Source organism: Carcharhinus amblyrhynchos, chromosome 9, assembly GCF_965287045.1.
Source record: "Carcharhinus amblyrhynchos chromosome 9, sCarAmb.v2.hapA, whole genome shotgun sequence".
In the NCBI taxonomy this organism is placed as follows: Eukaryota; Metazoa; Chordata; class Chondrichthyes; order Carcharhiniformes; family Carcharhinidae; genus Carcharhinus; species Carcharhinus amblyrhynchos.
In genome coordinates this window covers 355,657-379,931 of record NC_137332.1, presented here as the reverse complement: position 1 = coordinate 379,931, position 24,275 = coordinate 355,657, and the positions used below count along the sequence as shown (strand labels likewise).

Genomic DNA, 24,275 nt, shown 5'->3' with positions numbered 1-24,275 from the left:
AAATGCGCCTAGTTTGGGGGCGTTTAAGAGATTGGTGGATAGGTTTATGGACGAAAAAGGAGTGGTTTAGATTAGTGGGTCAATGTTTTTTTTTAAAAATAAGACTGGTCGGCGCAACATTGTGGGCCGAAGGGCCTGTTCCGCGCTGTAATGTTCTATGTTCTATGTTCTATGTAAGAAACACTTGAACTGCTCACTTAATCCCATTCACCAGCATTTATTCATAGCCCTGAATGTTATGATGTGCCAAGTGCTCATCCAGGTACTTTTTAAAGGATGTGAGGCATCCCGCCTCTGCCACCCTCTCAGGCAGCGCGTTCCAGACCCTCACCACCATCTGGGTAAAAAGGTTTTTCCTCACATTCCCCTAAACCTCCTGTCCCTCACCTTGAGCTTATGTGCCCTCGTGACTGACCCTTCCACTAAGGGAAACAGCTGCTCCTTATCCACTCTGTCCGTGTCTCTCATAATCTTGTACACCTCGATCAGATCCCCCTCAGTCTTCTCTGCTCCAATGAAAACAACCCAAGCCTTTCCAACCTCTCTTTATAATTTAAACACTCCATCCCAGGCAGCATCCTGGTGAATCTCCTCCGCACCCCCTCCAGTGCAATCACATCCTTCCGATAATGTGGTGACCAGAACTGCACACAGTGCTCCAGCTGTCGCCTCACTAAAGTTCTAGACAACTCCAACATGACCTCTCAGCTTTTATAATCTGTGCCTCGATTGATAAAGACAAGTATCCCTTCATTACTCTACTAACATATCCTTCTGCCTTAAATACTACAGTGTCTTAGTTGCAAAGAACTTCCTAGCGTCCTGCCGTTCATTGAATAATCCCTTGCCAAATTACGACTTCCAAAGTTTATAACTTCACATTTTGAGAGTCAGTGCTGCCCGGCAACAGGCGTAGCCAAGTCAGTGCTGCCCGGCAACAGGCGTAGCCAAGTCAGTGCTGCCCGGCAACAGGCGTAGCCAAGTCAGTGCTGCCCGGCAACAGGCGTAGCCAAGTCAGTGCTGCCCGGCAACAGGCGAAGCCAAGTCAGTGCTGCCCGGCAACAGGCGTGGCAAAGACAATGTTATGCAATGGACAATAGGGGAAAGTGCCTCCATTTACTTGGATGAATTTGACTCCAACAACACTTCAGAAGCTCAACGTCTTCCAGGACAGAGCAGCCTGCTTGATTGACATCTTATCCAGAAAAATTCACTGCCTCCACCCCAGCACACAGTATCAGCCATGGATGTCAAGGTGCCTTGGGCAGCATCTTCCGAACCCACGACACCTACCGTCTGGAAGGACAAGGGTAGCAGATATCTGAGGACATCATCACCTGGAGGTTTCCTTCCAAATCACTCACCATCCTGACTTGGAAGTATACTGCGGTTCCTTCACAGTCGTTGGGTCAAATCCTGGAACTCTCTCCCTAACACCACTGTGGGTGTACCTGTACACATGGACTGCAATATCTGAAAACATCTCACCACAGCTCTTTCAAGGGCAATTAGGAATGTGCAATAAATGCTGGCCTAATCGGTGATGTCCACATTCCATGAGAGGGGGACCGAGTTGTCATGGTCCATGTAGGTGTCAGTAACATAGGAAGGACAAAGGAGGCGGCTCTGCACAATCAGTATGAGGACCCAGCACACAATTAAGAAGCAGAACCTCAAAGTTCATAATCTCTGAAGACTATAGATGGTATAGGAGTAGAGTTAAGAGAGAAATCAGGACAGCAAAAAGGGCACATGAAATTTTTTTGGCAGATAAGGCGAAGGTGTATCCAAAGAGCTTCTACAAATACATAAAGAGCAACAAGGGAGAGAATGGACCTCTTAAGGATCAACAAGGTAATCTGTGTGCGGATCCACAAGAGATGGGTGAGATCCTAAATGAATATTTCTCATCCCTATTTACTGTCGAGAAAAGCATGAATCTTAAGAAACCTGGGAAAGAAATATTGATGTCTTGAGAAGTGTACATATTACAGAGAAGGAAGAGCTGGAAGTCTTAAAGCGCATCAAGGTAGATAAATCCCTGGGACCTGATGAAGTGTGTCCCAGGACATTGTGGGAGGCCAGGGAAAAAACTGAGGTTCCCCTAGTCGAGATATTTGAATCATCGATAGTCACGGGTGAGGTGCCTGAAGATTGGGGAATGGCAAATGTTGTGCCTTTGTTTAAAAAGGGCTGCAGGGAAAAGCCTGGGAACTACAGGGTGATGAGCCAATTGTTGGAAGGTATTTTGAGAGACAGGATCTACAGGCATTTAGAGATGCAAGGACTGATTAGGGACAGTCAGCATGGCTTTGTGAGTGGAAAATCATGTCTCACAAATTTAATAGACTTTTTTGAAGGGGTGAGCAAGAAGGTAGATGAGGGCAGTGCAGTTGATGTTGTCTACATGGACTTTAGCTGGCCTTTGACAAGGTACCACATGGTAGGTTGTTGCACAAAGTTAAATCTCACAGGGTCCAGGGTGAAGTATCCAAATGGATACAAAATTGGCCTGTTGACAGAATGTGGAGTTGCCGGTGTTGGACTGGGGTAAACGCAGCAGAAAGTCTCACAACACCAGGCTAAAGACCGACAGGTTCTTGACAGAAGCCAGAGGATGTTTGTAGAGGGTTGTTTTTCAAACTGGAGACCTGTGACCAGCAGTGTGCCTCAGGGATCAGTGCTGGGCCCACTGTTATTTGTCACTTATATTAATGATTTGGACGGGAATATAGGGGGCATGGTTAGTAAGTTTGCAGATGACACCAAGATTAGTGGCATAGCGGACAGTGAAGAAAGTTATCTCCAATTGCAACGGAAATTTGATTAATTGGACCAGCGGACTGATGAATGGCAGATGGAGATTAATTTAGACAAATGTGAGGTGATGCATTTTGGTAGATTGAATCAGGACAGGTTTACTCAGTTAATGGTAGGGCGTGGAGAGAGTTACAGAACATTAAAGATCTAGGGATACATGTTCATAGCTCCTTGGAAGTGGAGTCACAAGTGGACAGAGTGGTGAAGAAGGCATTTGGCATGCTTTGTTTCATCTGTCAGAACATTGAATACAGGAGCTGGAATGTCTTATTGAAGACATTGGTTGAATGTCAAAGACAAGACGTTGGCAAGGCTACACTTGGAATACTCTGTACAGTTCTGGACACGTTATTCTAGAAGAATTACAAATCTAATAGAGAATAAACATATGAGACTAGAGGTTAGAAAAGAACAATGGAATAAAATGAAAAGCTTGATCTGAGTGTAGGTCGGATTCAACACAAAATTGATGAACTGAGATGGTGTTTACTAATAAATAGGTACGATTAGATAGCAATTACGGGGACATGGCTGTGGGAAGACATGGATTGGGATCTGAATATTGAGGGTGCAGGATATTTAGGAAGTACAGGAAGCGAGGAATAGGTGGAGGGGTGGCTCCATTAGTAACGCTTTTAGCAAATTCAGGAAACCAGAATGTGGGAATAGTTTGAGTACAGGTGAGAAATCATAAAGGGGAGAAGTCACTTGTGGGAGTCATGTATAGGCTGTCTAATAATAACCACATGGTAAGAAGCAGCATAAAGGGGAGAAACTAATTGGAGCTTATGAGAAATGCAAAGCAATAATCATAGTGTTATCCAACTGGAAACTGAAACCCTGTCCCCAGAACATAGAACATAACAGCACAGTACAGGCCCTTTGGCCCTCGATGTTGCGCCTACCAGTGGAACGAATAGAATAGAGCGTAGAATCATGGAATCCCGACAGCGCAGAAGGAACCCATGCATTCCATCAAATCTGCACCTACCACAACCCCACCCAGCCCCTGTTCCCATATCCCCACATATTTACCCTGCAAATCCCCCTAACACTAAGCATCAATTTCTTTTCTTGCCTCTTTCAATATTCTGGGATACACCGTATCTGGCTCTGGGAACTTGCCCATCTTATTGTTCTTCAAAATCTCCAATACCTCTTTTTTATTTCAACGTGCCCTAGAATGTCAACATCTTCCTTTCTACACTCACCATCCACCACATCCTTCTCCTTTGTGAATACTGATGCAAAGCACTCGTTAAGGACCTCACCCACCTCATCTGGCTCCACACACACATTCCATCCACTGTCCCTAATTGGATCTTTCCTTAGTTACCCTTTTCCTTCTTGTATATGCATAAAAAGCATTGGAATTCTCTTTAATCCTGCCTGCCAATGATATTTCATGGTCCCTTTTAGCTCTCCTAAGTCCCAGTTTAAGCTCTTTCTGCTATCTTTGTATTCCATGAGCCTTATCTGTTTTCAATTTCCTGGCTTTTGCAAATGTCTCCATTTTCATTAGAGGGTCATTAGATTGGTTCCACTGGTCGGAGCAACATTGAGGGCTAAAGGGCCTGTACTGCGCTGTAATGTTCTATAATATGTAGGAATATGGGAGTAGGGCCTGAATGGGATTGTGGCCAGGGCAGACTCGATGGGCCGAACGGCCTGTTTCTGTACTGTAGTGTTTCTATTTCTGTTTCTGTTTCTATTTCTACTTCTATTTCTAAAAATTCCCCTTAGTCCAGATAAACACTTTCCTAGCTTGTCTGATCTTATCCCTCTCCAATGCAAGTGTAAAGGAGATAGAATTATGATCACTATCCCCAAAATGCTCTCCCACTGAGAGATCTGACATCTGTCCAGGCTCACTTCCCAATGCCAGATCGAGTACAGCCTCTCCCCTTGTAGGCTTATCCACGGACTGTGGCAAGAAACCCTCCTGAACACACCTAACAAACTCCTTCCCATCTAAACGCCTTATCCTAGGGAGATTCCAATCAATATTTGGGAAATTAAAGTCTCCCATCACAACAACTCTGTTATTACTACATCTCTCCAGTATCTGTTTCCCTATCTGCTTCTCAACATCCCTGTTACTATTGGGCGGCCTATAGAAAACACCCATTAAAGTTATTGACCCCTTCCTGTTCCTAACTTCCACCCACAGAGACTCTGTAGACAATCCCTTCACGGCGTCCACCTTTTCTACAACCGTGACACTATCTCTGATCAACAGTGCCACTCAAAGAACATAGAACACTACAGCGCAGTATAGGCCCTTCGGCCCTCGATGTTGTGCCGATCAGTGGAACCAATCTAATGACCCTCTAACCTAAACTATTCCAATGTTATCCATATGCCTATCCACTGGCCATTTGAACGCCCTTAAAGTTGGCGAGTCCACAACTGCTGCAGGCAGGGCATTCCACAACCTTACTACCCTCTGAGTAAAGAACCTACCTCTGACATCCGTCCTATAATTACCACCCCTTAATTTAAAGCTATGTCCCCTCGTGTTAGCCATCACCATCCAAGGAAAAAGGCTCTCACTTTCCACCCTATCCAATCCTCTGATCATCTTGTATGCCTCAATTAGGTCACCTCGTAACCTTCTTCTCTCCAATGAAAATAACCTCAAGTCCCTCAGCCTTTCCTCATAAGACCTTCCCACCATACCAGGCAACATCCTGGTAAACCTCCTCTGCACCCTTTCCAATGCCTCCACATCTTTCTTATAATGCGGCGACCGGAACTGTACGCAATACTCCAAGTGCGGCCGCACCAGAGTTTTGTACAGTTGCAACATGACCTCACGGCTCCGAAATTCAATCCCTCTCCCAATAAAAGCTAACACACCGTACGCCTTCTTAACAACCTTATCAACCTGGGTGCCAACTTTCAGGGAGCTATGCACATGTACACTGAGATCTCTCTGCTCGTCAACACTACTAAGAGTCCTTCCATTAGCCCTATATTCTGTACTCCTGTTACTCTTACCAAAGTGAATCACCTCACACTTTTCCCTATTAAACTCCATCTGCCACCTCTCGGCCCAGATCTGCAGCTTATCTATGTCCCTCTGCAAACTGTAACATCCATCCTCACTGTCTACAACTCCTCCAACTTTGGTGTTGTCAGCAAGTTTACTAATCCATCCTTCTACACCCTCATCTAGGTCATTTATAAAAATGACAAATAGCAGTGACCCCAAAACAGATCCTTGAGGTACACCACTTGTAACTGAAGTCCAGTACGGTACTGGGGTGTAGTGCATGGTACTGGGATGCGGTGCACGGTACTAATCTCCTTATTTAAGGAAAGATATGAATGCATTGGAAGCAGTTCAGAGGTTTATTCCAGTAATACCAGCAGTGTGTGAGCAGAGGCTGGGCAGGCTAGCTGTATTGGCTGGACCCTTCAGGCAATTTGATTGGAAGTTTGAGGATGGTAGTAAGGGATGATATTGGAGCCAAAGAGCAGAAAGTGGAATCATTGTGGGTGGAGATTAGGAACAGCAAAGGGAGGAAGACGCTGGTGGGTGTCGTCTATAGGCCCCCAAATAATGATTTGGAGGTGGGGCGGGCTGTTAATGCGCAAATAAATGCGGCGTGCAGGAATGGGACGGCGATAATTATGGGGGATTTCAATCTACATATTGATTGGTCGACCCATGTTGGACGCGGTGGGCTTGAGGAAGAGTTCTTGGAATGCTGCCGGGATAGTTTCCTTGAACAGTGTGTGTTGGAGCCGACGAGGGAGCGAGCTATCTTGGATCTGGTGTTATGTAATGAGGCGGGTAGAATTAGGGACCTTGTGGTGAAGGATCCTCTTGGGGAGAGTGATCATTGTATGGTGGAATTTCTGATGCAGATGGAGGAGGAGAAAGTGGGTTCCCGGACCTGTGTCCTTTGTCTGAACAGAGGGGAGTACGGTAGGATGAGAGAGGAATTGGCGAATGTTGATTGGGGGAGCGCTTTGGAAGGTAGGTCTGCTGAGGAACAGTGGAGGATCTTTAAGGAGATCTTTCTTGGTGCTCAGCAGAAATTTATTCTGATGGTTAAAAAGGATCATAGGAGGAGAGATAATCAGCCGTGGATAATGAAGAAGGTAAAGGAGAGTATTAAATTAAAAGTGGATGCGTTTAGAGTAGCTAAGAGTAGTGGGCGAGAAGAGGATTGGGAGAGGTTTAAGTATCAACAAAGAATGACGAAGAAGTTGATAAAGAAGGGTAGGATAAACTATGAAGCTGGGCTAGCGCTAAATATAAAAAAGGATAGTAAGAGTTTTTATAAATATATGGAAAGGAAGAGGCTGACTAGGGTGAACGTTGGACCCTTAGAGGATGAGAGGGGGGACTTAGTGATAGGGGATGGGGAAATGGCTGAGGCCTTGAATAACTTTTTTGTTTCGGTCTTCACGGAGGAGGACGTGAATAGTTTGCCGGGTGTTAGCGATGGAAAGATGGTAGGAGTGGAGGGCCTGAATGACATTATTGTTACTAGAGAGGCAGTGCTCGGAAGACTGGAGGGACTGATTGTGGACAAGTCCCCAGGACTGGATGGAATGCATCCGAGGGTTCTGAAAGAAATGGCGGAGGTGATAGTGGATGCCTTGATGATTATTTTCCAAACATTGCTGGATTCTGGGGAAGTGCCGGAAGATTGGAAAACGGCTAATGTTACGCCGTTGTTTAAGAAGGGTGGCAGGCAAAAGGCAGGGAATTATAGGCCAGTTAGTTTAACGTCTGTTGTAGGTAAAATGCTCGAATCCATGATCAAGGAGAAAATAGCGAGACATCTTGAGGAGAATTGTTTGATAGAGCAGACGCAGCACGGTTTCGTTAAGGGGAAGTCGTGTCTGACAATTTATTGGAGTTCTATGAGGATGTGTCTAGGGCGGTGGATAGAGGAGAGCCGGTGGATGTGGTGTTTCTTGATTTTCAGAAGGCGTTTGATAAGGTGCCGCACAAGAGGTTATTACAGAAGGTCAGGGGGCATGGAGTTGGGGATAGGGTGTTAGCGTGGATAGAGGATTGGCTGTCAAATAGGTGGCAGAGAGTGGGGGTCAATGGGTGGTATTCGGATTGGCGGTTGGTGACTAGTGGAGTGCCCCAGGGATCAGTGCTGGGGCCTCAGCTATTTACCATTTATATAGATGATCTGGAGGAGGGAACCGAGTATATGGTGTCGAAATTTGCTGATGACACCAAGATTGGTGGAACGGCAAATTGTGCGGAGGGTGTGGAAAGTCTGCAGAAGGATCTAGATAGGCTGGGCGAATGGGCCAGGAACTGGCAAATGGAATTTAATGTTGGCAAGTGTGAAGTTGTCCACTTTGGTAGGAATAATGGTAGGAAGGACTATTACTTACATGGCGAAAAACTGCAGCATGCGACGGTGCAGAGGGACCTCAGGGTCTTTGTGCATGAGTCGCAAAAACCCAGCTTGCAGGTGCAGCAGGTGGCCAGGAAGGCAAATGGGATGCTGGCCTTCATAGTGAGGGGGATTGAATATAAAAGTAGGGAGGTCTTGCTGCAGCTGTATAGGGCATTGGTGAGGCCGCAGCTGGAGTACTGTGTGCAGTTTTGGTCGCTGCACTTACGCAAGGATATTTTGGCCTTGGAGGGAGTGCAGAGGAGGTTTACTAGGCTGATATCGGATTTGAGGGGGTCGAACTATGAGGAGAGGCTGAATAAACTAGGCTTGTACTTGTTAAAGTTTAGAAGAATGAGGGGAGATCTCATTGAGACGTATAAGATGATGAATGGGATGGATAGGATAGAGGTGGAGAGGCTCTTCCCGCTCAGAAAGGACAGTAGGACTAGGGGGCACAGCCTCAAGATAAAGGGGGGGCGGTTTAGAACAGAGTTGAGGAGGAACTTCTTCACTCAAAGGGTGGTGAATCTCTGGAATTCTCTGCCCGTTGAAGTGGTGGAGGCTACGTCGCTAAATATTTTTAAGATGCGGGTTGATGGGTTTTTGATAGACAAGGGGATTAAGGGATATGGGGAGAGGGCGGGAATGTGGAACTGAGCCACGACAGATCAGCCATGATCTTATTGAATGGCGGGGCAGGCTCGAAGGGCTAGATGGCCGACTCCTGCTCCTACTTCTTATGTTCTTATGTTGCTATGACACTGAGGGATATTAACAGAGGGGATGTGGAGACGATATTTCCGCTTGTGGGAGAACGTAGAACTCAGGGTTTAAAAATAAGGGATCACCAATTAAAACAGAGATGAGGTGATTTTATTTCTTTCAGAGAGTTGAGGATCTTTGGAATTCTCTTTTGGAAGAGCTGGTGTAAGGAGGGTTTGAATATTTTTTAGAGGTGCACAGATTCTTTGTAAGCAAGAGGCTGACAGGTTGGCAGGGATAGGGGAAGTTGCTATCAGATCAAGTGTGATTTTAGTAAATGATGGAGTGGGCTCCAAGGGCTGAATGGTCTTGTTTGTGTTTTATGAATGAATATAAAAGTGCAGGCTGAGGTGAGGCGAGTTCCTGGCTTTGGCAGAGCACAGGCAATAACTGGGAAAAGGTGGTGGAAGCAGCACCTGGTAATGTGCAACATTTTGCAGTGTGTTGTGGGATTAATACTCCCAAATGGCTGGTTTTGAGTTTATCAGGCGAATTCAGCAAAAGAGAGGATTCTATTTGAATAATTCCCCTTGCCTCCTCCCTTCCCCCACCAAACCTTTACATCGCTCTCTCTCACCCAATCTTTCCAAGATCCCCCCAACCCTCGCTCTGTCTTCTATCACCTGGAGTCTATTTCTTCTCGTCCCCAGACTCAATTTCCAGGGCTATGGGAGAAAGAGCTGGGGAGTGGGTCTAATTGGAAAGCTCTTTCAAAGAGCTGGCACAGACGACATGGGCCTAATGGCCTCCGCCTGCGCTGTATTCTTGATGCTGCAGCAATCTGTACAAACACTGATGTATAGGTGATCGTTTCTAAGTTCTGCAGTCTGACAGACATTTCATCTCCCAGTTTTTATTTACCAGTATGCTGAATTTTGCTTTAAACAGAAAATATTCAAATCTGCGGATGGTGACAAGAACGGGCAGCTGGACTTTGGAGAGTTTAGCAACTACCTCCGAAACCATGAGAAGAAACTTAAACTGGCCTTCAAGAGTTTGGATAAGAATAACGATGGTTAGTATTACTGGCCTGGCTATATTTGGAAAAATGCAATGCAGTACATGTTGCTGAACACATGCAGCAACTGGGCACGAACAAGCTGCTCGGAGCATGCGGCTCGCTCCTGTGTGGCACCCTGCGCGTGCGCTCCCATGCGGCGTGGTTCATCACTTGTTATTTTCTGAACATTTCAGTGAGATGTTATTTGATTCTTTAGGGAAGATTGATGCTGCTGAGATAGTTGAATCTTTGAAGAACCTGGGAATGAGCATCAGCCTTCAAGCTGCGAAGAAGATTCTTCAGAGGTGTGCGATTGTGGTAAACTTTCTCTTTATGGAACGTAGAATATAGAACAGTACAGGCCCTTCGGCCCTCAATGTTGTGCCGAGCTTTGGAGAGAGTGCAGAGAAGGTTTACCAGGATATTGCCTGTTTATATAAGGCATTGGTGAGGCTGAATTTAGAGTATTGTGTACAGTTTTGGTCACCTAGTTACAGGAAGGATGTAAATAAGGTTGAAAGAGTGCAGAGAAGGTTCACAAGGATGTTGCCGGGACTTGAGGAGCTGAGTTACAGAGAGAGATTGAATAGGTTAGGACTTTATTCCCTGGAGTGTAGAAGAATGAGGGGAGATTTGATGGAGGTGTATAAGATTTTGATGGGTATAGATAGAGTGAATGCAAGCAGGCTTTTTCCACTGAGGCTAGGGGAGAAAAAAAACCAGAGGGCATGGGTTAAGGGTGAAGGGGGAAAAGTTTAAAGGGAATATTAAGGGGGGATTCTTCACACAGAGAGTGGTGGGAGTGTGGAATGAGCTGCCGGATAAAGTGGTAAATGCGGGGTCACTTTTAACATTTAAGAAAAACTTGGACAGGTTCATGGATGAGAGGGGTGTGGAGGGATATGGTCCAAGTGCAGGTCAGTGCGACGAGGCAAAAAATGGTTTGGCACAGACAAGAAGGGCCAAAAGGCCTGTTTCTGAGCTGTAATTTTCTATGGTTCTATGGTATGGAGGGTCTTAGCTATGAGGAGAGATTGGGTAAACTGGGATTGTTCTCCCTGGAAAGATGGAGAATGAGGGGAGACCTAATAGAGGTGTATAAAATTATGAGGGGTATCAATAGGGTGAACAGTGGGAAGCTTTTTCCCAGGTCAGAGATGACAAATACGAGGGGTCACAGGTTCAAGGTGAGAGGGGCGAGGTTTAACTCAGATATCAGAGGAACGTATTTTGCACAGAGGGTGGTGGGGGCCTGGAATGCGCTGCCAAGCAGGGTGGTGTAGGTGGACACGCTGGGATGGTTTAAGACTTATCTGGATAGTCACATGAGCAGAGTGGGAATGGAGGGACACAAACGAATGGTCTAACTGGACAGATGAGCGGCACAGGCTTGGAGGGCCAAAGGGCCTGTTTCCTGTGCTGTATTGTTCTTTGTTCTTTGTCTGAAACCAAGGTCAAGCTATCCCACTCTCTATCGTTCTGGAGTGCTCCATGTGCCTATCCAATAACTGCTTGAAAGTTCCTAAAAAGTCTGACTCCACTATCACAGCAGGCAGTGCGTTCCACACCCCAACCACTCTGAATAAAGAATCTACCTTGGACATCCCTGAACCTTATAGTTATGCCCCCTAGTAACAGCTACATTAACCCGAGGAAATAATCCCTGCACGTCCACTCTATCTATCCCCCTCATCATCTTATAAACCTCTATTAAGTTGCCTTTCATCCTCCTCCGCTCTAAAGAGAAAAGCCCCAGCTCCCTCAACCTTTCCTCGTAAGACCTACCCTCCAAACCAGGCAGCATCCTGGTAAATCTCCTCTGCACTCTCTCCAACGCTTCCACATCCTTCTTATAGTGAGGTGACCAGAACTGAACACAATATTCCAAATGTGGTCTCACCAACATCCGGTATAACCCCACGGCTCTTAAACTCAAACCCCGTGTTAATAAACACTAACACGTTATAAGCCTTCTTCATGGCTGTATCCACTTAGAACATAAGAAATAGGAGCAGGAGTAGGCCATCTAGCCCTTCGAGCCTGCCCCGCCATTCAATAAGATCATGGCTGATCTGTCGTGTCTCAGTTCCACATTCCCGCTCTCTCCCCATAACCCTTAATCCCCTCTCCTATCAAAAACCCATAAACCCGCGTCTTAAAAATATTTAGCGAGGCAGCCTCCACCACTTCAACGGGCAGAGAATTCCAGAGATTCACCACCCTTTGAGTGAAGAAGTTCCTCCTCAACTCCGTTCTAAACCACCCCCCCTTTATCTTGAGGCTGTGCCCCCTAGTCCGACTATCCGACAGAGGGTAGTGGTTGACGGTAAATATTCATCATGGAGTTCGGTTACGAGTGGTGTGCCTCAGGGATCTGTGTTGGGGCCACTGCTGTTTGTGATTTTTATTAATGATCTGGATGAGGGTATAGTTGGGTGGATCAGTAAATTTGCTGATGATACCAAAGTCGGAGGTGTGGTAGATAGTGAGGAAGGGTGTCATAGTTTGCAGGAAGACTTAGACAGGTTGCAGAGCTGGGCCGAGAGGTGGCGGATGGAGTTTAATGCGGAGAAGTGTGAGGTAATTCACTTTGGTAGGAATAACAGATGTGTTGAGTATAGGGCTAACGGGAGGACTTTGAATAGTGTGGAGGAGCAGAGGGATCTAGGTGTATGTGTACATAGATCCCTGAAAGTTGGGAATCAAGTAGATAAGGTTGTTAAGAAGGCGTACGGTGTCTTGGCGTTTATTGGTAGGGGGATTGAATTTAGGAGTCGTTGTGTTATGTTGCAACTGTACACAACTCTGGTGCGGCCGCACTTGGAGTATTGTGTGCAGTTCTGGTCCCCACATTACAGGAAGGATGTGGAGGCTTTGGAGAGGGTGCAGAGGAGGTTTACCAGGATGTTGCCTGGTATGGAGGGGAGATCCTATGAGGAGAGGCTGAGGGATTTGGGGTTGTTTTCGCTGGAAAGAAGGCGGCTAAGAGGGGACCTTATTGAAACATATAAGATGATTAGAGGTTTAGATAGGGTGGATAGTGATAGCCTTTTTCCTCTGATGGAAAAATCTAGCACGAGGGGGCATGGCTTTAAACTAAGGGGGGGTAGTTATAGGACAGATGTCAGGGGTAGGTTCTTTACCCAGAGGGTGGTGAGGGATTGGAATGCCCTGCCTGCTGCAGTTGTAAATGCGCCTAGTTTGGGGGCGTTTAAGAGGTCTGTGGATAGGTTTATGGACGAAAAGGGATTGGTTTAGGTTAGTGGGTCACTGTTGTTGTTTTTTTTTTAACTGGTCGGCGCAACATCGTGGGCCAAAGGGCGTGTTCTGCGCTGTAATGTTCTATGTTCTATGTTCTATCCTTTCTGAGCGGGAAGAGTCTCTCCACCTCTATCCTATCATAGAACATAGAACACTACAGCGCAGAACAGGCCCTTCGGCCCACGATGTTGCGCCGACCAGTTAAAAAACAATGACCCACTAATCTAAACCAATCCCTTTTCATCCATAAACTTATCCACGGATCTCTTAAACGCCCCCAAACTAGGCGCATTTACAACTGCAGCAGGCAGGGCATTCCAATCCCTCACCACCTTCTGGGTAAAGAACCTACCCCTGACATCCGTCCTATAACTTCCCTCCCTTAATTTAAAGTCATGCCCCCTCGTGCTAGCTTTCTCCATCCAAGGAAAAAGGCTATCACTATCCACCCTATCTAAACCTCTAATCATCTTATATGTTTCAATAAGATCCCCTCTTAGCCGCCTTCTTTCTAGCGAAAACAACCCCAAATCCCTCAGTCTCTCCTCATAGGACCTCCCCTCCATACCAGGCAACATCCTGGTAAACCTCCTCTGCACCCTCTCCAAAGCCTCCACATCCTTCCTGTAATGTGGGGACCAGAACTGCACACAGTACTCCAAGTGCGGCCGCACCAGAGTTGTGTACAGTTGCAACATGACACTGCGGCTCCTAAATTCAATCCCCCTACCAATAAACGCCAAGACACCGTATGCCTTCTTAACAACCTTATCTACTTGATTCCCAACTTTCAGGGATCTATGTACACATAAACCTAGATCCCTCTGTTCATCCACACTATTCAAAGTCCTCCCGTTAGCCCTATACTCGACACATCTGTTATTCCTACCAAAGTGAATTACCTCACACTTCTCCGCATTAAACTCCATCCGCCACCTCTCGGCCCAGCTCTGCAACCTGTCTAAGTCTCCCTGCAAACTATGACACCCTTCCTCACTATCTACCACACCTCCGACTTTGGTGTCATCAGCAAATTTACTAATCCACCCAACTATACCCTCATCCAGGTCATTTATAAAAATTACAAACAGCAGTGGCCCCAAAACAGATCCCTGAGGCACACCACTCGTAACCGAACTCCATGACGAATATTTACCATCAACCACCACCCTCTGTCTCCTATCTGCTAGCCAATTCCTGATCCAATTTCCTAGATTACCCTCAATCCCATACATCTGCATTTTCTGCAGAAGCCTACCATGGTGAACCTTATCAAACGCCTTACTAAAATCCATATATACCACATCAACTGCCTTACCCCCATCCACCTCTTTGGTCACTTTCTCAAAAAACTCAATAAGGTTAGTGAGGCACGACCTACCCACTACAAAACCATGCTGACTATCTCCAATCAATTCATTACTCTCCAAATAACTATAAATCCTATCCCTAATAATTTTTCCTAAAACCTTGCCCACAACAGAAGTAAGACTCACTGGTCTATAATTACCGGGGAAGTCTCTGTTCCCCTTCTTAAACAATGGGACAACATTCGCTATCCTCCAATCTTCCGGTACTATACCAGAGACCAATGACGACCTGAAGATCAGAGCCAGAGGCTTTGCAATCACCTCTCTTGCCTCCCAGAGAATCCTAGGGTAAATCCCATCCGGACCAGGGGACTTATCTATTTTCAAACCCTCAAGAACATCCAGCACATCCTCCTTATCAACTGAAATACTGTCTATTTTACACCCCTGCAACCCAGTATCCTCCTCAGCTATATTCATGTCTCCCTGCGTGAACACCGAAGAGAAATATTGGTTCAATGCCTCTCCAATCACTTCCGGTTCCACACATAACTTCCCTCTACTGTCTATAACTGGCCCTAATCTTGCCCTAACCAACCTTCTGTTCTTGACATACCTATAGAACGCCTTAGGATTCTCCTTAATCCTATCAGCCAAAGTCTTCTCATGTCCTTTTTTAGCCCTTCTTAACTCACTCTTCAACTCCCTCCTAGCCAATCTAAAGCTTTCTAATGCACTACCCGAGCCCTCAAGTCTCATCCGAACATAAGCTTCCTTTTTCTTTTTAACCAACGAATCAACTTTTTTAGTGCACCACGGTTCCCTAGCCCTACCAATTCCTCCTTGCCTGACAGGGACATACCTATCATGGACTCGCAGTAGCTGCTCCTTGAAAAAACTCCACATTTCGGACGTTCCCAGTCCCTGTAATCTCCTAGTCCAACCTATGCTTCCTAATTCTCTCCTAATAGCCTCATAATTACCCTTCCCCCAGCTAAAACTACTGACCCGAGGTTCATGCCTATCCCTTTCCATCACTAAGGTGAACGTAACCGAATTGTGGTCATCCCATTCATCATCTTATATGTCTCAGTGAGATCTCCCCTCATTCTTCTAAACTCTAACGAGTGCGAGCCTAGTTTATTCAGCTACCCTTGGATGCATTCCATCCGGTCCTGGGGACTTGTCCACAGTCAGCCCCTCCAGTCTGTCGAGCACAGCCTCTCTAGTAACAATAATGTCATTGAGACCCTCCATTCCTACCACCTTTCCATCTCTAACACCCGGCAAATTATTCACATCCTCCTCCGTGAAGACCGAAACAAAAAAGATATTCAAGGCCTCAGCCATTTCCCCATCCCCTACCTACTAAGTCCCCCATCTCATCCTGAGTGGCAACGTTCAGAGATGTGTGGATATGAACCCCAAGATATCTCTGTCCCTCCACATTCCTTAGAACACTGCCATTGACCCTGTAATCCGCATTCAAATTTGTCCTACCAAAATGAACCACCTTGCTCTTTTCAGAGTTAAACTCCATCTGCCACTTTTTGGCCCAGCTCTGCATCCTATCAATGTCTCTTTGCAGCCTACAAGAGCCCCCCACCTCATCCACTACTCCACCAATCTTCATCAGCACATTTACTAACCCACCCTTCAGCCCCCTCCTCCAAGTCATTGATAAAAATCACAAATAGCAGAGGACCCAGCACTGATCCTCTGTGGTACACCGCTGGTAACTGGACTCCAGTCTGAAAATTTTCCATCCACCACCACCCACTGTCTTCTATGAGACAGCCAGTTACTTATCCAATCGGCCAAATTTCCCTCTATCCCACACCTCCTTACCTTCATGAGCCTACTGTGGGGAACCTTATCAAACACCTTACTAAAATCCATGTATACGACATCAACTGCTCTACCTTCATTTACACACTTAGTGACCTCCTCAAAGAATTCAATCAAATTTGTGAGGCAAGACTTACCCTTCACAAATTTATTGTTTATTCATGTGTTTTGGGCGTTGTATCTCCCTGTGACTAAGTCCTGCTGGCATGCTCCTCTATGAGTCAGGAAAACACCTTATTTAAATCATTGTGAAACATTATCTTTATTGTTAAAAGGCTGTAAATGTTGTTATTCATTCTCAGGTTCTGGGAAGGCCCACAAGGCCAATGTTTATTGCTCACGCCAAGTTTTACTGATCAGATGTGGTAGATTTGCACTGCTGAGGAAGCCACATTGCCCCTCGTTCCTGTGGCAGCTCCCTGCAGGGGCCATTCAGTTTAGGCCCACTCCCCTGCTCTTCCCTCTTCAAATTCAGTTTCTTTTTGAACATTATTATGAATCTGTTGCCACCACCCGTTCAGACAGCGTATTCCAAATCGCAATAATCTGCTGGGCAAAAATAATTTTAGCTCTGGTAAAGCTCAATATAAATGCAAGTTGACAAATGTGATGACTGAATCTGCATTGTGAGAGTCTGTGAATCCGAGGGTTCATGAAGGCAGCTCAACACCACCTTCTGAAGGGCAACTAGAAATAGACCATAAATTCTGGACTTGCTAGCAATGGTCACCTCACTGTAATGAGTAACTTAAATATTTCTAGAGGTTGATGTTGGGATATAGAAGGTGGAAAATATAGTCGATGGTTTCAGCTCTAACCTATACTATTTGCTTTCTCTGGGATACAGTATGGATGAAAACAGGACGATGACAGTGGACTGGAACGAATGGCGGGATCACTTTCTGTTCAATCCAGCAACAAGCATCCAAGAAATCATCCACTTCTGGAAACACTCAACAGTGAGAAATTGTATTTCAGATTCACACGGCGAATTGTCATTGCCCCGGAATTGCCATCAAATCAGTGTGCTCAGCGAGTGATTTAAACACTCTGGAGAGAGTTAGTGATATGCGGGCAGGGTTAAACAGTGCGGAATGATGTTGGGTGTGTTATTTCAGTGCCAGGTGCCCACCAACAATTAACCATACTTTTGAGGAGATGAAATCCCCAATTGAACGAGTTGGTTTCCTGTCTGATTTCAAGCTCAGCGCACACAGACACAGGCAGAAGGGAGCTGCTTGGAGGAGGAGGAGAGCAGGGAATAAAGAGGAAGGAGGCCTGGTGCTCATAGGCATGCCCCTCTGACAGAGACACAGGTCCTGGATCATGAGAGACAGCAGAGAAGGCAAGGAGACCAGCCCCGGAGAAGATGCCAGTACCCAGCTGCCAGCATCTTACACATCACAAAGGTCCCATAATCGCAAAAGGTTCTGGACTACAAGGGAAGCCGTGACAAAGATCGGGTTCCGAAGCCCGGGATCTCCGGGGGTGAATCTGTGAACCAGGAGAATTATAGAACATAGAACAGTACAGGCCCTTCGGCCCTCTATGTTGTGCTGAGTTATGTCCAAACTCAAGATCAAGCTATCCCACTCCCTATCATTCTGGAGTGCACCATGTGCCTATCCAATAACCACTTGAAAGTTCCTAAAGTGGCCGACTCCACTATCACAGCAAGGAGTCTATTCCACACCCCAACCACTCTCTGAGTAAAGAAAATTGATTTGATGGATACACTAGGATCAGAACAGGACACTGCAATCGACCCAGATCCCTGGATCTGGAAGGCAGCGAGAAGGGACGCAAACCCTGATCAGACCTTTATTGGGTAGCTGAACATGCCGTGCCCTTCCACAGTCCCTGGGCATCACCCCAGCCTCAAAAAGTTCACAATGAAACACTTCATGGGCCCAAACCCCTGACTAAGATTTATGCCCAGAACATCAATCCACAGCAATGCATGAGGCTGAAACTATTTGAGCTCACGGACTGATGTTTTATCAGCAATCATGAATTGCTGTCAGGTGCACACCCTGAGCCATCTCTGGCGCAGGCCCCAGGCCAGCCGATTACCGCCCAATCAGTCTCTTCTCGATCATCAGTAAAATGATGGAAGGGGTCATCGACAGCTCTGCCAAGCAGCACCTGCTCAGCAATAAGCTGCTCAGTGAAGCCCAGTTTGGGTTTCGCCAGGGTCACTCAGCTCCTGACTTGGTTCAAACATGGGCAAGAGAGCTGAATTCCAGAGGTGAGGTGAAAGTGACAGCCCTTGATATCAAGGCTGCATTCGATCGAGTGTGGCATCAAGGAGCCCCAGAAACTGGAATCAGTGGGTATCGGGGGCAAACTCTCTGCTGGTTGGAGTCATACCTGGCACATAGGGAGATGGTTGTGGAGGGTCAGTCATCTCATCTCATCTCCAGGACAGGTCTGCAGGAGTCCCTCAGGATAGTGTCCTAGACCTAACAATCTTCAGTGCTTCATCAATGATCTTCCCTCCATAAGGTCAGAAGTGGGGATGTTCGCCGATGACTGCACAATGTTCAGCATCATGAGAAAGTAACATTCATATCATTTAAGTGCCAGGCAATGACCATCCTCAAGAAGAAACGCAGATCCCAACCAATGTGGGGGTAGTATGGAACACTGGAGAGGATGGTGGGGTGCTGGGAAAGGGAACAGAGTGTGAGGGGAGATGAGTCTTGGGAAGGTGGTAACTATTGGAGAACCCGGTCCAATCAGAACGCTCTGCCCCGGTAACGGCATGAGCAGGGTCGGCAGGACAGAACGAGGTCATTTAGCTCGAGCAAGGTCAAGAGTCAGAGTGGATTCAGCACCAGGTCAACAGTACAAAGTTGCTTGAAAAGCCTGTCACAATTAGGCAGCTGATTTATCTTTAGTGGCAATGATAAATCTCCTTATAAAAGTGCTGCGCTTTCCTTCCGCAGGTTCTGGACATTGGTGACAGTTTGACCATTCCTGATGAGTTCTCAGAAGAGGAGAAGAAGTCAGGCATGTGGTGGAGGCAGCTGCTGTCTGGGGCAATGGCTGGCGCCGTGTCCCGTACTGGCACAGCTCCTTTAGATCGACTTAAAGTCCTCATGCAGGTAAACCCCCAAAAACACTCAGCATCTTTGCTGCTGTCTGCACCCAAATATAACTAAACAAAGCCTGCCGATAGATAATGAAACTCTCATTTTGTGAAATCTATCTCTACATCTTTTGGACTATCATAACTTGATAGTTTTTGTACAGTATTCTGAAAACTAAGTGATTGTAGTTTGTTAGATGTTGTACTGTACAACAGGCAGTTTAACCTCAAACACAATGAAGCATTAGTCTTGCAAAATGATAAGGTGTGTTTTAGAGATTAATGCACTGTTTAAATAAAGGTGGTTAGAATCTCATTGCAGAGAACTCAGTCACTGGGGTCAGATTAATAAGTATCAAAGGTTTTGTCTCGTTAGCCTGTCTCCCCGTCATCATTCTGCTAATGTGTGATGTTCAGGCTGTGTAAAATTGTTACCTTCCATGTGACAAATTCCACATTCTAGCTGAGATACTAATATCCAGGAGGATGGTGGTGTGCTCGTACAGTCACTGGATTAGTAACCCAGCTGCAATGGAAACAGGCCCTTCAGTCCAAGTTGTCCGTGCCAACCTTTTTTTTTTAAACCTCTAAGCTAATCGATAAATGCTCACATCCCATGTTGCTACATACTTGATATCTTAATAAAGTTTCTGCTTTAACCAGGTCCACGCTTCCAAAACAAATCAAATGAATATGTACAATGGATTCAAGCAGATGCTGAAAGAGGGAGGCGTGGTGTCGCTGTGGCGGGGAAACGGGATGAATGTGGTGAAAATTGCACCAGAAACAGCCATTAAATTCATGGCCTACGAGCAGGTACCGGGCTCCTTGGATCAAACCTTTCTAACTTTGCATTGAAGCAGATTTTGCCCGGAGTAGACGCTGAATTAAGAATAAAAGCCCAGTAACGTGTGTCTGTGGCGATTGTCATAATTGATCTCATCACCTTGGTGATACAAACTCTGGAATGCGAGAGGAATTCCAGCAAATATGAGCTGCTATTTGAGTCTGGATGTGGATGTGCCGGTGTTGGACTGGGGTAAACACAGTAAAAAGTCTGACAACACCAGGTTTAAGTCCAACCGATTTATTTGATAGTAAATTCACTAACTTTCGAGGTTACCCTCTTTGTCAGTTTCACCTGACTATCAAAATAAATCGGTTGGACTTAAACCTGGTGTTGTCGGACTATTTGAGTCTGGATCAGTGTTGGGATTGATGCTCAAGTTTGGGGCCGGGCCAGGGCCAGCTGGGGAGGTTTGGGGGGGTGGAGGGGGGATGGTGGGGGTTGGAGGGCCAGGGCCAGCTGGGGAGGTTTGGTGGTGGGGGGTGGGGGGGGGGGGGTGGTGGGGGTTGGAGGGCCAGGGCCAGCTGGGGAGGTTTGGGGGGGGGGTGGGGGGGTGGAGGGGGGATGGTGGGGGGTGGAGGGCCAGGGCCAGCTGGGGAGGTTTGGGGGGGGGTGGGGGGGTGGAGGGGGGATGGTGGGGGGTGGAGGGCCAGGGCCAGCTGGGGAGGTTTGGGGGGGGTGGGGGGGTGGAGGGGGGATGGTGGGGGGTGGAGGGCCAGGGCCAGCTGGGGAGGTTTGGGGGGGGCGGGGGGATGGTGGGGGTTGGAGGGCCAGGGCCAGCTGGGGAGGTTTGGGGGGGGGGGTGGGGGGGTGGAGGGGGGATGGTGGGGGTTGGAGGGCCAGGGCCAGCTGGGGAGGTTTGGGGGGGGGGGGGGGGGGTGGGGGTGGGGGGGGGGGGGTGGGGGGGTGGGGGGGGGGGGGGTGGGGGTTGGAGGGCCAGGGCCAGCTGGGGAGGTTTGGGGGGGGGTGGTGGGGGGATGGTGGGGGTTGGAGGGCCAGGGCCAGCTAAGGGGATTGGGGGTGTGGTGCAGGGCCACTTCCCCAGGCTGAGGTCATAGAAAATGTGTTTTCTGAGCTTCTGAATTTTTGGCACTTGACCTTTCTTCCATTTTCTGCAGTACAAGAAACTGTTTGCAAAGGACAAGCAAAACATTGCGACTACCGAGAGGTTCCTTGCAGGATCGCTGGCTGGAGCGACAGCACAGACCCTTATTTATCCAATGGAGGTAGGTGTGAATTAGACAAAGACCCAAAAATCAGGAGGGAATTGTAGACCTATTGCCAAGTCAGCCCAAATTTCCCTTGCCAGGATTTATGTTCCCACTTCATCTCACTATAACCTTTCTCCTTCATGTATTTATCCAACTTCCTCCTAAACACATTTATATTGTTTATCTCAACCACTCCCCATGGTAGTGAATTCTACATTCTGACCAATCTTTTGAGAAACAAGCCTTTCTTGAATTATCCATTGGATTTATACGAACATAAGAATTAGGAGCAGGAATCGGCCTTCTGGCCCCTTGAGCCTGCTCCGCCACTCAATAAGATTGTGACTGATCTTTTTGTGGACTCAGCTCCACTTACCCGCCCACTCACCATGACCCTTAATTCCTTTACTGTTCAAAAATTTATCTATCCTTGCCTTAAAACATTCAATGAGGGAGCCTCAACTGCTTCACTGGGCAGGGAATTCCACAGATTCACAACCCTTTGTGTGAAGAAGTCCTTCCTCAACTCAGTCCTAAATCTGCTCCCCCTTATTTTGAGGCTATGCTCCCTAGTTCTAGTTTCGCCTGCCAGTGGAAACAACCTCCCTGCTTCCATTTTATCTATTCCCTTCAGCACGGTGGCACAGTGGTTAGCACTGCTGCCTCATAGCGTTTGGGACCTGGGTTCCATTCCTAACTTGGGTCACTGTCTGTGTGGAGTTGGCACTTTTTCCCCATGTCTGCATGGGTTTCCTCCAATTGCTCCAGTTTCCTCCCACTGTCCGAAAGACATTGCTGGCTAGGTGAATTGCCCATGCTTAATTGTCCCTTAGTGTCAGGGGGATTAGCTAGGGTAAATGTATAAGGTTACGGAAATGGGGCCTGGATAGGATTGTGGTCGGTGCAGACTTGATGGTTGAATGACCTTGTGTGCTGTAGGGCTTGTATGATTCATAATCTTATATGTTTCTATAAGATCACTCCTCATTCTTCAAAATTGCAATGAGACTAGCCCCAATCTACTCAGTCTCTCATCATAAGCCAACCCCCTCAACTCCGGAATCAACCTAGTGAATCTCCTTTGCGACCCTTCCAGTACCGGTATATCCTCACTCAAGCAAGGAGACCAAAACTGTACACAGTAACTCCAGGTGTGGCCTCACCAGCACTTTATACAGCTGCAACGTAACCTCGCTGTTTTTAAACTCCATTCTTCTAGCAATGAAGGACAAAATTCCATTTGCCTTCTTAATTACCTGCTGCACCTGCGAACATAGAACACTACAGCACAAACAGGCCCTTCGGCCCACGAGTTGTGCCGATCACATCAACACCTACCAACCTACAGACCTATCTATAACCCTCAATCTCATTAAACCCCATATACTCATCCAGAAGTCTTTTAAAAGACCCCAGCGAGTTCGCCTCCACCACCACTGACGGCAGCCGATTCCATTCACTCACCACCCTCTGAGTGAAAAACTCACCCCTAACCAACGGGATGAACGAGTACACTATCAAGGGCAGAAGTCTGAGTAGTGTTGAAGAGCAGAAGGATCTTGGGGTCCGGGTCCACAGGACTCTTAAATCGGCCTCGCAGGTGGAGGAGGTGGTCAAGAAGGCGTATGGTGTACTGGCCTTCATTAATCGAGGGATTGAGTTTAGGAGTTGGGAGGTAATGCTGCAACTTTATAAGACCCTTGTCAGGCCTCATTTAGAGTATTGTGTGCAGTTCTGGTCGCCTCACTATAGGAAAGATGTAGAAGCTATTGAAAGGGTACAGAGGAGATTTACAAGGATGTTGCCTGGACTGGGAGGCATGCCTTATGAAGTTAGGTTGAGGGAGCTGGGACTCTTTTCCCTGGAGAGACGAAGGTTGAGAGGCGACCTGATAGAAGTTTACAAAATGTTGAGAGGAATAGATAGGGTGGACTCTCAGAGGCTATTTCCCCGGGTTGAAATGGTCGCTACGAGAGGACACAGATTTAAGGTGCGGGGAGGGAGGTTCAGAAGTGATGTTAGGGGTAAGTTTTTCACTCAGAGGGTGGTGAGTGAATGGAATCGGCTGCCGTCAGTAGTGGTGGAGGCGAACTCGCTGGGGTCTTTTAAGAGACTTCTGGATGAGTATATGGGGTTTAATGAGATTGAGGGTTATAGATAGGTCTGTAGGTTGGTAGGTGATGATGTGATCGGCGCAACTTGTGGGCTGAAGGGCCTGTTTGTGCTGTAGTGTTCTATGTTCTATGTTCTATCACTTCTGAACCTCCCTCCCCGCACCTTAAATCTGTGTCCTCTCGTAGCAACCATTTCAACCTGGGGAAATAGCCTCTGAGAGTCCACCCTATCTATTCCTCTCAACATTTTGTAAACTTCTATCAGGTCGCCTCTCAACCTTCGTCTCTCCAGGGAAAAGAGTCCCAGCTCCCTCAACCTAACTTCATAAGGCATGCCTCCCAGTCCAGGCAACATCCTTGTAAATCTCCTCTGTACCCTCTCAATAGCTTCTACATCTTTCCTATAGTGAGGCGACCAGAACTGCGCACAATACTCTAAATGAGGCCTGACAAGGGTCTTATAAAGTTGCAGCATTACCTCCCGACTCCTAAACTCAATCCCTCGATGAATGAAGGCCAGTACACCATACGCCTTCTTGACCACCTCCTCCACCTGCGAGGCCGATTTAAGAGTCCTGTGGACCCGGACCCCAAGATCCTTCTGCTCTTCAACACTACTCAGACTTCTGCCCT

The 24,275-nt window shown here is 47.0% G+C and overlaps 1 protein-coding gene across 1 annotated transcript in view; it reads left to right on the top strand.

Annotated features, from left to right (window-relative positions):
* LOC145347543 (mitochondrial adenyl nucleotide antiporter SLC25A24-A-like) overlaps positions 1-24,275 on the top strand; it is a 64,326-nt gene that overhangs the window by 8,774 nt on the left and 31,277 nt on the right. Inside the window, exons 2-7 of the mRNA XM_080195066.1 lie at positions 9,849-9,975; positions 10,178-10,265; positions 17,227-17,338; positions 19,328-19,486; positions 20,134-20,286; positions 21,436-21,543. Of these exons, the coding sequence (XP_080051192.1) occupies positions 9,849-9,975; positions 10,178-10,265; positions 17,227-17,338; positions 19,328-19,486; positions 20,134-20,286; positions 21,436-21,543 (747 nt within the window). The remainder of the gene's footprint in view (positions 1-9,848; positions 9,976-10,177; positions 10,266-17,226; positions 17,339-19,327; positions 19,487-20,133; positions 20,287-21,435; positions 21,544-24,275) is intronic.